This window comes from Zosterops lateralis, assembly GCF_965231275.1.
Source record: "Zosterops lateralis genome assembly, chromosome: 11".
Lineage (NCBI taxonomy): Eukaryota > Metazoa > Chordata > Aves > Passeriformes > Zosteropidae > Zosterops > Zosterops lateralis.
Window position 1 is genome coordinate 20,886,477 of NC_139771.1, and position 12,570 is coordinate 20,899,046.

Consider the following 12,570-nt stretch of genomic DNA (forward strand, 5'->3'; position numbering starts at 1 on the left):
TTCAAATCATGTAAAATTAGGAGAACACAAATCTCTTGGCAAAGGACAGCTGCCCACAGCTTCTCTTGAGCAAACATTGTTCAGCCTCTTTGCCTCCAAAGCTGTTGCTGCCCAAGGTTTCCCTTCCCAAGTGCAGCTGGAGACATGGAGTAAATTTTCTATTTGATATATTGACTTTATTTAAGCAAATGAAACTTCTTAAAGGCTTTTTAAGACCAAAAAGTCTTTGGATGTGAACTGCAAGGAATATGTGGGTGGTTTAAATCCAAACATGGAGGTATTTTCAGGGCCCTGGGTGAGTGCTGCTCTTTGCCATGGTTTTTGGTGTTTGGCTTATTTCCAGAAAGGATAAATGGGTATTTGCCTCCCAGAAATTTTTGGGGCTTGAATTTTGGTTCTTCTCTTGTACATTTTGTGATGGTGTTTGATTTAATTGATCTAATAGATTTCATTAGCTCATAGATTTGGCTTTTTACTCTAACTCCACTTTTTTCTTGCAAACAGGCTTTACTGTTGGCCACAATAAATGAGGTATTTTTCCCCTGGTTCCTAAGTCCTGTGGTGTTTGCACTGTGGTGTAGCTCCTGTAGCTGATAGAAGCATTCCATAGCTAGTGGACACAGGGTATTCCCTCTCAGATTGAAATATTTAAAATGCTCTTTTCCTCTACAGGTAAAATATGTTGTCGTACTAAGTAATCACTGTACAAAACCAAGTGGAGTTTTGGTCAGTGTTGTTGTGCAGCTGCAGAGGTGAAAGAACAGAGCTCATGGCCTTGGGTGTGTTGGAGCAGCTCACCTGTCTGCAGTGGAATATCCTCGTGTGAAATTCAGGGCTGAAAACCACACCTTGATTTTTGGCTGATCTGCAGCAGCTGCAGTGTTTGCCACTAACCACTGCCCGTGTTCCAAATAACACACAGCTGGTTTCTCAGTCAATTGGCCACCAGCTAATAATGCTTGGAATGACGAGTTCCCAACTCTGGAGCTGTGCTGTCACACAGCCAACTCCCATTTACCTGTGGCCTCTTGACTCAGCTGCTGGTCAACACTAAAAGAGGAATCTGTGTGCCAGGGTTGCTGATAGCTCTGATAAAACAGATGAAGGTGACTGCTCATTTCCTTTGCTTAGTCAGGCCTCAATTAGCAGGGCTTTCTGCTGCAGAAGCTCCTGTTTCATGTTGCCCTTGCAGCGTTGGTTCCCACCCTTCCCATGCAGTCGCTGATCCCGTGGTAGATACTCTGCCACCACGGGGACTTGCCCAACAAGTGCTGCAGACCAGTTAGAAGGGACTGGCCTGGCCAGTGCCAGCTGGACTGGGGCTGGGATGAGCTCAGCCCTGCTCTCAGGGCTGGGAGAGGGGTGTGACTGTGCTGTGCTTGCCTTGCAGACCCGGCAGCCCGTGTTCGTGCAGCTGCTGCAGGGGGTGTTCAGGGTCTACCACTGCACCTGGCTCATGCCCAGCCAGAAGGCCTCTGTGGAGAGCTGCATCAGGGTGCTCTCGGATGTAGGTAAGGACTGGAGGAGAGCAGAGTCCCTGCTGGGATGTGCCCATCCAGGGCTTGCTGCTGGTGTGTCACCCTGCCGCAGGGACAGTGCGGTTTGTGTCCTGCAGGTGCCACCTGGGGATAACTCATGGGTGTTGTCACTGTCACCTGAAGTGCTTTCTCTGTCTTAACCTCCCTGCAGTCCTGTTGATCTGCAGCAGGGAGTTTTCATGGAATCTTGGAGGTTGGAAAAACACTCCAAGCCCATCCAGTCCAAGCTGTGCCTGGTCCCCACCTTGTCCCCTGCCCAGAGCACTGAGTGCCACGTCCAGCCCTTCCTTGGACATCTCCAGGGATGGGCACTCCAAACCTCCCTGGGCAGTTCCAAAGCTTGACCACCCTTTCCATAGAAAAATTCCTCCTGATGTCCAACCTGACCCACCCCTGGTGCAGCTGGGAGTGTCTCTCCTGCTCATGAATTTGCTCTATTTTCAGTGTCCACAAGAGTATCTTGTGCTGGATATGGGGTCAGGTTCTGCTGCTGTGTCCACGTGTGCCTACACGAGTTGCTGGGGGTGTGTGTTTAGGGACAGATTCCTACTCCCACACTCAAAACAACACTAACAGCTCTGAGGTGTGGAAGCCTCTAAACACAATACTGCCCAGGCCTGACCCTGCACAGGGACTGAGAACTGCCCTGTTTAAAATGCACCCATGGAATGGTGAAGGTTGGAAAAGATCTCTTAAGGTTGTCAAGTCCAACTGCCAGCTCAGCACCTCCACTGTGCTCACCAGTAAAACATGAACTCAAGTGCCACATACAAGTGTTTTTTGACCACCTCCCTGGGCAGCCCTTTCTGATGCTTTAAAACCCTTTCTTGTGGGGAAATAAAATAATCCTGATTTCCCAATGTCTACTGTAAACCTTCCCTGATGAAACTTGAGGCTGTTTTCTCTCAGCCTGGGAAGGAGAGCTTGCAGAAGGAAGGAATCACATAGACCTTTGTCCTGTCTTTGTGTTGCTTGGTGGGCTCGAGGTCTCACAGCTCCCACTGATTTTTGCCTGTTGCAGCCAAAAGCCGAGCCATTGCCATCCCCGTGGATTTGGACAGCCAGGTGAACAACCTGTTCCTGAAGTCCCATAACATCGTGCAGAAGACGGCCATGAACTGGCGGATGACGGCGCGGAACGCCGCGCGCAGGGACTCGGTGCTGGCCGCCTCCAGGGACTACAGGAACATCATTGAGAGGCTACAGGTGACTGCACAGCTCCCCTTCCTCCTGCAGGGGTGTTCTGCCCTGATTTCCAGCCTTCTGATCTTGTTTGAATAATTCTACTGGAGTTTCTCACGCATTTAGAGTAAAACATAAAAAAAAAATGTTTTCACATTCCTCTTGTTCTCACATTCCTCTCTGGGATGGACTGCTGGTTTGACCACTGGGGTCAGAGGGGTGATCCTCTCGTCCCCCAGTCCTTGACCAAATCTCAAAAACTATGTAAGTTGAAATTCCCCAAAATAAAGGCCTTCTTTTCCCGCTTCTAAACCTGATGAGTGAATGTTGTTCTTTTGTGTCATACTTGCGACAAAAGCAAAGTAACTGTAGGACACAAAAGAAAGACTCCAAGTATTTCAGAAGGCAAAGAGCCTAGAAAAAGAAGGCTTTTATTGTCTAATTTTTACTACCTTTTATAGGATGTTCCTATACAGACTTAACATGGTTGGGGAATAGGAACGACACCTCTCTGATCCCATTGGTTAAACCAGAGAAACAGCAAAGCACCACCTGGAGAAAGATTGTTCTGAGAAAGGAGAGTTGTAGATTGTTTTGAGAAGAAACTTTTTTTGAGAAATTTTTACTTGGGAAAAAGTTAGCAGCTGCCAGCAGGTTAAAATCTCTCAGACCCAGAAATATCAGGCCCACAAACAGCAGAACTGAAATCTCACCCGACCAAACCCTGAGGTCTTTTACTTTTATTCAGGCAGGACAGACCTAATTGTCCTGTCCCTCATCCACCGTTAGTAAAATGAATTCACCTGTAAACGTGTGTGTTGCTAATGTTGGTTTGAACCTGTGGTTGTCTCCTAGGACATCGTGTCAGCCCTGGAGGACCGGCTGCGCCCCCTGGTCCAGGCAGAGCTCTCAGTGCTGGTGGATGTGCTCCACAGGCCTGAGCTGCTCTTCCCAGAGAACACAGATGCCAGGAGGAAATGTGAAAGTGGAGGTTTCATTTGCAAGTAAGTTGTCCTAAAAGTCTGGCTTGTTTTGCTTTTTTTCCCCCCAAACTTCCGTGCTCTGTGGAATGGAGTCCTCTTGCCCAGCTTGGTAAATACTTATTATCCTCTAAAATCCTACCAAAATCAGTATTTTGTGATATGGTCAAGGCAATCTGTCCTTGGAGGAGAAAAAAACCTGCTTGTGGGAATGGGGAAAGACTCTTTGATATGTTCTCCCAGCCAATGCTTAAAAATGTCTGTTTGCTGCAGGATGCAAACGTCCTGAGCAGTTGTATATTTTTTAACCAAGTGGAATAAATGTCTTACTGTTGACTGGTTGTTCTGGAGGACCATCAGCTCCTGGATCCCACTGATTCCCTGCAGCCAGAGGGATTTTTTGGCTCTTTTCCTGCCCAGGAGCTGCAGGTTCCTCCACAGTTTCCCCTGGCAGGTGTCAGGTGTTGCTCTGCAGAGAAAACTCCAAACTGGTTGTGTAACAGTGTGATGATAAACCTTGTTTGCAGCATAAACCAGTTGAGATAAGCACATAGATCTTACCCCATTTTTAGAATATTTGCCCTAACCTGACTGATGGCTTCTTTCAGGTTAATTAAGCACACCAAGCAGCTGCTGGAGGAGAATGAGGAGAAGCTGTGCATTAAGGTATTACAGACGCTCAGGGAAATGATGACCAAAGATAGAGGCTATGGAGAAAAGGTAAGGTACAGTCCAGCATTCTGTTAAACACAGTCTTTATTCAGTGAAGGAAAATAAAACTCCTGCTGTTTCAGGCTGTTTTGTATGTGTAAGCACTTCTAGGCTGGAGCAGGGACAAAACGTTTTTAGTCAACTAATACCTTTCAAATCATATTTGAAGTTAAGCTTGTTTTGGTTGCTTTCCTTCTTGAGACTGGCAAGTTTAATCTAATCCCTGGCACACTAAAATATCAGTTCTGTTACCTTTTTTCTGAAGGCCATAACCTCTTTATCTTCTTCCTGGGTTTAGGTGGCTCTTCAGGTCACGTAACCTTTGCAACAAGAGGGTGTTTTGTAGTTAATTTGAATTTGTGTACCAGTGAGTAATCTTGTTGTGATTTATAGATGGAAACTCTCTGTACACCCACCCATGTTTCTTCTTTCCCTTTCCTACATACAACTCTTGCCTGGTTCAGAGGAACATTTTTTCTGTAGGTACAAGACCTATTCTTTATTTCCCTCAGGAGAGTGTGTATGCACCCATCTGTTTGTGTTCCTAAAAGTGATTGCAGTCAGCTCAGACTGGGGTTTGGAGATTCTCCTGGAATTCTGCTTCAGCTGAGGTTCTTCCCCTGTCAGTGGGAACAGAGGAGCTCACCCTGCAGGGAGGGTGTTGTGGAGCAGCTGGGAGTGGGGACTGGGGGAAGCTGTGGTGTGGCAGGGCTCTCTCTGCCCCTGTGCCCAGGAGCAGCTGATGTCTCAGCCCAGTTCTCCCCCACAGATGGCTTTGGAGCTGTTGCCTCGTGCTCAATTCACAGCAAAAAGGACAAAAAAAAACTTCAGAGCTTCCTGACAGCAGGAATCGTTTGTAGCAGCTGCCAGGGAGGGAGATGCTCCACAGGCACAGGGAGCTGGGGCATCCTGGCCAGCTGGGAATGTCACCAGGAGGCAGGAGCAGGACACAGGGCTCTGGGGAGGGGACAGTGGCAGCCTGGCACACTGTGGGCTGCTCCCAGCACAGCCAGGGAGCACAGGCAGTGCCAAGGGAGCAGGAGACTCCCAGGAAAATGCCCCAGGGGTAGGGATGGCCAGGGCTGTGCTCCCTGCCCTGCCAGGAAAAGGCTCTTCCCACCCTGCCAGGTGCCAGCCCAGCTCCAGCTCTGCTCCTGCCTGGGGACTGTCTCACTGGGCCGCAGCAGAAGTTTTGAGTGAATTCACTGGCTTGAGGGAATTCCCTGGCAAGCAGCACATCCCTGTGGCATGAGGAGGGAGCAGGCTGGGTAGGGAAGGGCACAGCTGCAGGTGTCAGCTTAGAGCACATTTTCCTTTTCTGCTCCTTGTGTCCTCTCCTCAGGGTCCCTTCCCTGAGACATCCCAGGGACTGACTGTGGCCTGCAGAAGTCAGTCTGTTCCTGGGAAAGGAGTGGGATTGCTGAGCCTCTAATGAGTGCTGGTATTTCCTGATGTTCAGCACTGGGGGTGTAACAGATTCAGTGTGACCATAGATCACATTCTACACTTCTCCAGCAGATCCTCCCAGGAGTCACTGTCCAAGGTCACCTAAAGTCATAAAAGCAGTGTGTGATACATATTATATATACTGTACACCCCTGAAACCCAATTCAGAGCTTTGGGAATTTTCCTTAAGTGTAACCTACCACTGAGAGATTTCCCAAAATGGAAATAAATTTCTAGGAGTTTCTTAGACTTTACTCAGCTAACTCAGATGGAGCAGCATTTCTAGAAGCTGCAGTTAACATCCCTTAACACCATTCAGACCATGGAGAGCCCCACAAGATGCTAAAAACTCTTCAAAGTGTGGCAAGAAGCATTAATTTCTGAAGCAGTAGCTGAGTTACATAAGGAGTCAGGATATGCCTGTGAAGTGATTTCCGAGTCGGAAGAAGCAGCTGATTGCTCACAGATAGACTGTGAGGAGTAGTAGTAGAACAGCTTTTGCTGTCTGGCTGTGAGCAGTGCAGTGGGATTTATTTCTCCCTTGTGACTCAGAGAACTGAATTTAGTCACCACCTAAAAGGCAGCACCTTTTGTTTTTAAAAGTCATCCTGTAGCGTAACAAAAAAAGAAAAAAAAAAAGGTAGGAAAAACCCCTTTTATATTGTGAAAAACCCCACTGTAAATCCTGGAGTCCCTGGGTAGAGGTGAGTTCTGTACATGGAGGTGGCAGAGCTCACCCTTGTGAGCAGCTCGTTGACCTCACAGTGACACAGCCATGGAAAGGCTTAGAGGTGACCCATGGGAAGGCTTAGAGATGACCCAGTTCCCTTCCTGCCCTGGGCAGAAACACCTTCCACAGCCCAACCTGCCCTTAAACCCTCCCAGGGCTGGGGCAGCCACAGCTTCTCTCTTGGGCAGCCTGTGCCAGGGCCTCCCCACCCTCTAAAGGAAGGATTTCCTCCTAAGAGCCCATTTAAAGCTCTCCCAGTGCCTGTCCTGTCCTGGCAGAGCTCCCAGCTGTCCCTCCACACCCATTCCGAGCCCCAGAGCTGTGGGGAGGCTCTGGCAGCACCTCTGATCCTGCTGCAGCTCCATGTGGGACAAACCTGAGTTACATAAGGCTGGGGCTGCTCCTCTCCTGACTCTGCCAGCCCATAAATCACCTCACCCTCCTGGCCATGTCCCTGGGGGAGGACACAGGGTGTGCTCCTGTCACCCAGGGCCACAGCTGGGGCTGCTCAGCACCGAGCAAAACCCGTGGGGAGAGAGCACAGATGTACAAGAAGCCTGTGGGAAGGCTGAAATTTTTTCCATATTGCTGAAGACTCCTGGCTTGGCACACGCTCAGGATGGCTCAGTGACGGGGAGCATACTGTGGAGTATTTAATAGGCACAAAAAAACTGCTCCACATTGACAGTGTAGGCTAGACCCAAGTTTTTTTTTCACTGTGCTGAAACATGTCATTCATGCACGTCTCACTGCCAGCTGACAGGACTTGCATTGGGAGAGCTCTGTTTGTTTTTTTCCTCCCTCCCAGGGTGGAGGTGCAGCCCCTGCACTGGTGCTGCTGCTGCTCCCAGCTCGTGACACTCCCGTGCCCAAGGGTGAAGTCCTTGGCTCTGGGTCAGGCAGCCCATGTGGTTTGTGCCTGGCACAGGAACAGAGCCAGGGTACATCCTGCCTCCCAAGCTGCCTGGCACAGCAGTGTCTGTTCCCTCTCACCCAGCCCTGGCAGATGTTCCTCGTGCCCACTGCAAAAAAAAAAAAAAAAAAATAACGTTGGACTGCAGCGTTAAAGTGTTAAATGATTTATAAGATCCTTACGTGAAATTTTTATGTTTCGTTTCTCTTTACTAATCCTTGCTTTCAATTCTTCCCCTTCTTTCTTTCTTTTTCCCAGCAGATTACCATTGAATTGGATAATGCTGAGGTTTTAATTTTATTTCTTTTTCTCCAGTGTTGTTTCTATGGTGTTTGTTTTACCAGTAGCCCTGTGATCTGTCCTGTCTCTGCAGCCCTGAGCGTTCTGATTTGTGTGCCTGTGTCAGTGAATTAGTGGAGTTTTCAGTCTGCTCTGTGTCTATCCTGGGAATAGCTGATTCCATAACTAATTCCATGTGTCATTACTTGGAATACTAACCCCAAATGGAATTGTTATCATTTTTGGGTAGTCTGCAATCAGCTGATGCTGTGAAGTTTAGGATCAGATCTGGAGGATGAACTGCCCTGAGCAAAGTCAGCATTTAGCACTTGGCCACCATTCCTGTGTCATATGTGAAAGGGTTATTTCTTTTTATTTGGAAAGCTAAATAGTGAGGTTTAATAGTGTTTAATGCAGGAGCTGGAAGAAGGTGGTGGGTGCAGGTGGGACTGGGGAGAGAGGGGCAGGTCCTTGTGGTGCTGCTGTCCCCAAAAAGGTGACAGTCCTGCACTGAGACCATTCAGTGCCCTTGTGTGCCTCAGCTGGGTTTGGGTGTCAGGCAGTGGGGTGGGTGGGGTGTAACCCTCAGGGATCTGTGATTTGGGAAGCTGTTTCTGTGTGAAATGCCCTTTTTGAGGGAAAACTTGGAGTTTAAGTGAAGTGGAGCTTTGCAGAGACTCTGATAAGCCGGGTGTCTGGTCGGGGCAGCAGCAGGGTGGAGGGAGCTGAGCTGCCTCTGCTGTGCAACTTCCTCATCAGCTCAAAAAAACCCTGTCGTGGGCGTGGAATTTGCATAAATGTATAATACTGAGAAAGTGATTGACTGGCACCTTATTTTACTGAAATACCACGGAAAAAAAGAAATATTTTCCTCTCAGTGCTTTGTTTCCTGTGTTCTCTCCCAAGCCAGCCTTTTATTTGGAACAAAGCTCAGCCACTTAAAATGTCTAAAGCATTTCTGACCTTTATTTAGTGGAGTAGGTAATGAGATCTACAGAAAGCAATTTGCAGTGTGACTTGTTAATTTTGATGTTAATCACCTGAATTTGCTGGGTAAACTTCATCCTGAAAATGAAATATTTGGGGACCTTGCCTGGTGAAATGGATTTGAAAGGCAAACTATCTGTCACTAAAGTAGACAAATACTGTGCACATCACCCAGGGTTGGCCTGGAGGGTGTTTTCTGTTCAGGGGGGCTGTTAGGCCTGGAGCTGAAGGTCCTTTCCCTAAGAAATGGGTTTCCCATCACTGCCTTCAGCCCAGAGCCTGATTTTGACCTGAAAGAAAAATTTCTTGTTGCACAAGTTCCTTTAGTGCCCTGCCATCACCCCTGAGCTGTGCTGGGATGGGATCTCAGGTGTGTCTCCAAGCTTCACACACACTTCTGGCATTACACAGGTGCTCTGCTCTCTGTTTCTCTGGGTTTTTTTTTATTAATAAACCCATTTTTTTTCCCTTTTTACCTGGGGCATACACACCAGCAGGTTTCCAGAAGTTAACCTGTAGCACAGAAAGGTTTCCATCAGGCCAGGTCCTTTGGATGGTGGTGCTGCTGCAGCTTCCCAGAATAGCACGTGTGTAGATGTATCATTTTAACTTGGAGAAACTTCAGAGAGAAAGTTGAATTGTCTAATTGCAAATTAAGTCATAATGTGAAACTCTTTCCCCTTTTGGTTTCTGGCTGTGTTCTGTCTTTGTCTGCAGTAAATCAGCCAGAGTGTGCAGAGCAATTTAGGATTTGGTCTGGAGGCTGCAAAGGAGGAATTTTATTGCTACTTAATGGAGCAAGTGCATGGCAGGAGCAGGTGTGTGTACAACCATCAGCACTGAGCTCTGGCTGCACAGGAAAGGGATTCAGATGGAGTTGGAACCACTGGCAAGTCTCAGAAACCCTGGAGTTTTCTGTTTTCCTTTTTTCTCCTTGTCAGCCCTGGAAATGGTAAAACACTTAGGGCAAAGAATACCAAAACCTCCATTATTAGTGAAATTATTAACTTGTGTTTCTGTCAAAACTATGCACAATTTAATTGTTTTGATCAGCTGAAATGCTCCTTGTTCCCTCAGGGATAACTCCACTGAGGTAACTGTTTGATGGCATGATTTCGTGGTGGGTTTTTATGCAGGTTGAGTTACCTTAGTTGTGTCCTGCAAGGTAATCCCAGCAAGCAGTGGGTCTAAAAAACAAGAGAGATTTAAACCACCAGGAAATCCATGTGTTTGATAGTGAAAGTCGTGATATAAAGTCATGACAGACCCTCTTGAACCTTTTTGTGGGTGAAGAAGGGAGTGTCCTTTGGAAGTGGGTGAATAATGCTGGAATTCACCCCCTGAGTGTGGGGTTGGCACCAGCCCTGAAAAATTTTGGGCTGAACTGGGGGGCTTTGGGTGCTGGAGAAGTGGAGTGCAAGGGAACAGCAGAGGTGGTGCTGCTGTCCTAACTCAGGATTTACCCTTTGTGCTGGAAAGGAGGGACAGGGAGGAGCTGCAGCTCTCCAAGGGGAAATGCAGCGTTGATAGAAAACCCAAACCAGAGGGAGCTGTGCCCTGTGCCACACCACACTGGCACCATGGTTGTGTTGGTTCTCTCCTGCTCCTGGGGAGTGAGTGGTGAGCTCAGAGCTTGGCCTTTGGGCTGTGTTGGGGCTGCTCTTTGCCTCTCCTGGGGCGTGGGGTGGGAGAAGATGGAGAGTTCAACAGGGTGTGTTGGACCCTGGCTCTGTGCAGGTGTCCAGGTGATGAAGCCAAAACCCCAAGGCAGGGCATTGTCCTTAAAAGCCCTTGGATTGGGTCTGTTGGTGGCCTCTTTCCTGGGCTGGAGCTGCTCTAATGCTGTTCCTGGTGGAGCTGCTGTCTCAGGGAAGAGCTCCAGGGCCAAATTCCTCCCGAGTGCCACCAAGTGTGAATCCTCACACAACAGCCAGAGCTAAACCCTGCTTGTAATGAGCCACAACAGCTTAATTTGCTGTTAATTCAATCCCCAGCCCACTGAGAGGTGCAGGCGTGATGCAAATGCAGATTTCTCGGTGAGAGCTGCACCGTGGGCTCCCTGTGCTCCAGCCCAGCCCCGGCTGCTGCAAAAGGACATCCCTGCCCATCCTCCCTGGCCAGGCCTGGCTTTGGGGACACCGTGGCCCAGTTTCCACCTGCAGTGCAAGTCCTGGGTACTAAAACACACCATCCTGGAGGAGCCAGGAGTGTTTTTTTCCTGGGGCCCCGCTGGTGCTGACCTGCAGGTGGCACGCTCAGGATGCCGATCGCGCTGTGCGATGGCCTACTTTGCCTTTTTCCTTTTTTTATTTTTTTTATATTCCTTTTTTTTTTTTTTCCTCCCAGCCACATTGCAGTGAGCTGTTCCGCTGGGCACCTGCCAACATTCAGGCAGCAGTTACATAAGAAGAGGCTTTTTTTCCTGGAATTTAGGCCCACTGCTGATGTGTGACCTTCAGCAGTAATTGCCAATAAAGGCGGTGGGGATGTTTACAGGCACCGGCGCTGGCCCAAAGCCTGTGCCGGTAGCAACTGAGCCTGGGGCTGTGCTGCTGCTTCCCCGGCCCCATCCCACTGCACTGCAGCCCTGCTTCATCCTCCAGGGTGAAACGGGGTGTTCTGATCCCCCACCACTGCAGCCCTGCTTCATTCTACAGGGTGAATTGGGGGTTCTGCTGCTTCCCCAGCCTCATCCCACTCCACTGCAGCCCTGCTTCATTCTCCAGGGTGAAATGGGGTGTTCTGATCCCCCCCCAGCCTCATCCCACTCCACTGCAGCCCTGCTTCATTCTCCAGGGTGAAATGGGGAGCTGTGTTTCCCCCCCAAGCCTGATCCCTCACCACTGCAGCTCTTCATTCTCTGGGGTGAAATAGGGGTGTTCTGATCCCCCACCACTGCAGCCCTATTTCATTCTCCAGGGTGAAATGGGGGGTTCTGATCCACCCCCCAGCCTGATCCCTCATCACTGCAGCTCTATTTTATTCTCCAGGGTGAACTGGGGGTTCTGCTGCTTCCCCAGCCTGATCCCACTCCACTGTAGCCCTGCTTCATTCTCCAGGGTGAAATGGGGAACTGTGTTTTTCCCCCAAGCCTTATTTCATACTACTGCAGCCCTATTTCATTCTCTAGAGTGAAACAGGTGTTCTGATCCCCCACCACTGCAGCCCTATTTCATTCTCCAGGATGAAATGGGGAGCTGTGTTTCCCCCCCAAGCCTGATCCCTCACCACTGCAGCTCTGTTTCATTCTCCAGGGTGGAATGGGATGTTCTGATCCCCCCCAGCCTCATCCCACTGCACTGCAGCTCTACTTCATTCTCCAGGTGAAGTGGGGAGCTGTGTTTCCCCCCAAGCCTTATCCCACTCCACTGCAGTCCTATTTCATTCTCCAGGGTGAAAAGGGGGGTCCTGATCCCCCCCAAGCCTGGTCCCACACCACTGCAGCTCTGTTTCATTCTCCAGAATGAAATGGGGATGTTCTGCTTCCCCCAGCCTTTGGGGCTGGGGTAGGGGCCAGCAACCACCCAACCAAATCCAGCAGGGAGTTTCCCTTGTAGTTATTTAGTTATTTTTTAGGGTTGTGTTGGTGTTTTATCTATTTTTCGGTAGTGACACTCCTTCAGACAGCTGATCTGTCCACAGGCAGCTCTATCCTGTGTAAAATGCACTTGCAGACCCACTCAGAGTTTGAGTTTGGGTTTTTTTTTCACCTCTTGGCATTAATCTTGAGGTTTTGAGTAGGTGAAAAGGGAACTGAAAATCGTGGTTCAAAGGGGTTGCCTGAATTCACCTCCTCACTGCTCT

At 49.1% G+C, this 12,570-nt stretch overlaps 1 protein-coding gene across 7 annotated transcripts in view; it reads left to right on the top strand.

The window, feature by feature from the left end:
* Window positions 1-12,570, top strand: part of ITPR1 (inositol 1,4,5-trisphosphate receptor type 1) — a 162,202-nt gene that overhangs the window by 83,793 nt on the left and 65,839 nt on the right. For all 7 annotated transcript variants that reach the window (XM_083869157.1, XM_083869158.1, XM_083869160.1 and 4 more), the window contains 4 exons: window positions 1,391-1,511; window positions 2,560-2,744; window positions 3,576-3,724; window positions 4,309-4,420. In XM_083869157.1, coding sequence (XP_083725283.1) covers window positions 1,391-1,511; window positions 2,560-2,744; window positions 3,576-3,724; window positions 4,309-4,420 — 567 coding nt within the window. The remainder of the gene's footprint in view (window positions 1-1,390; window positions 1,512-2,559; window positions 2,745-3,575; window positions 3,725-4,308; window positions 4,421-12,570) is intronic.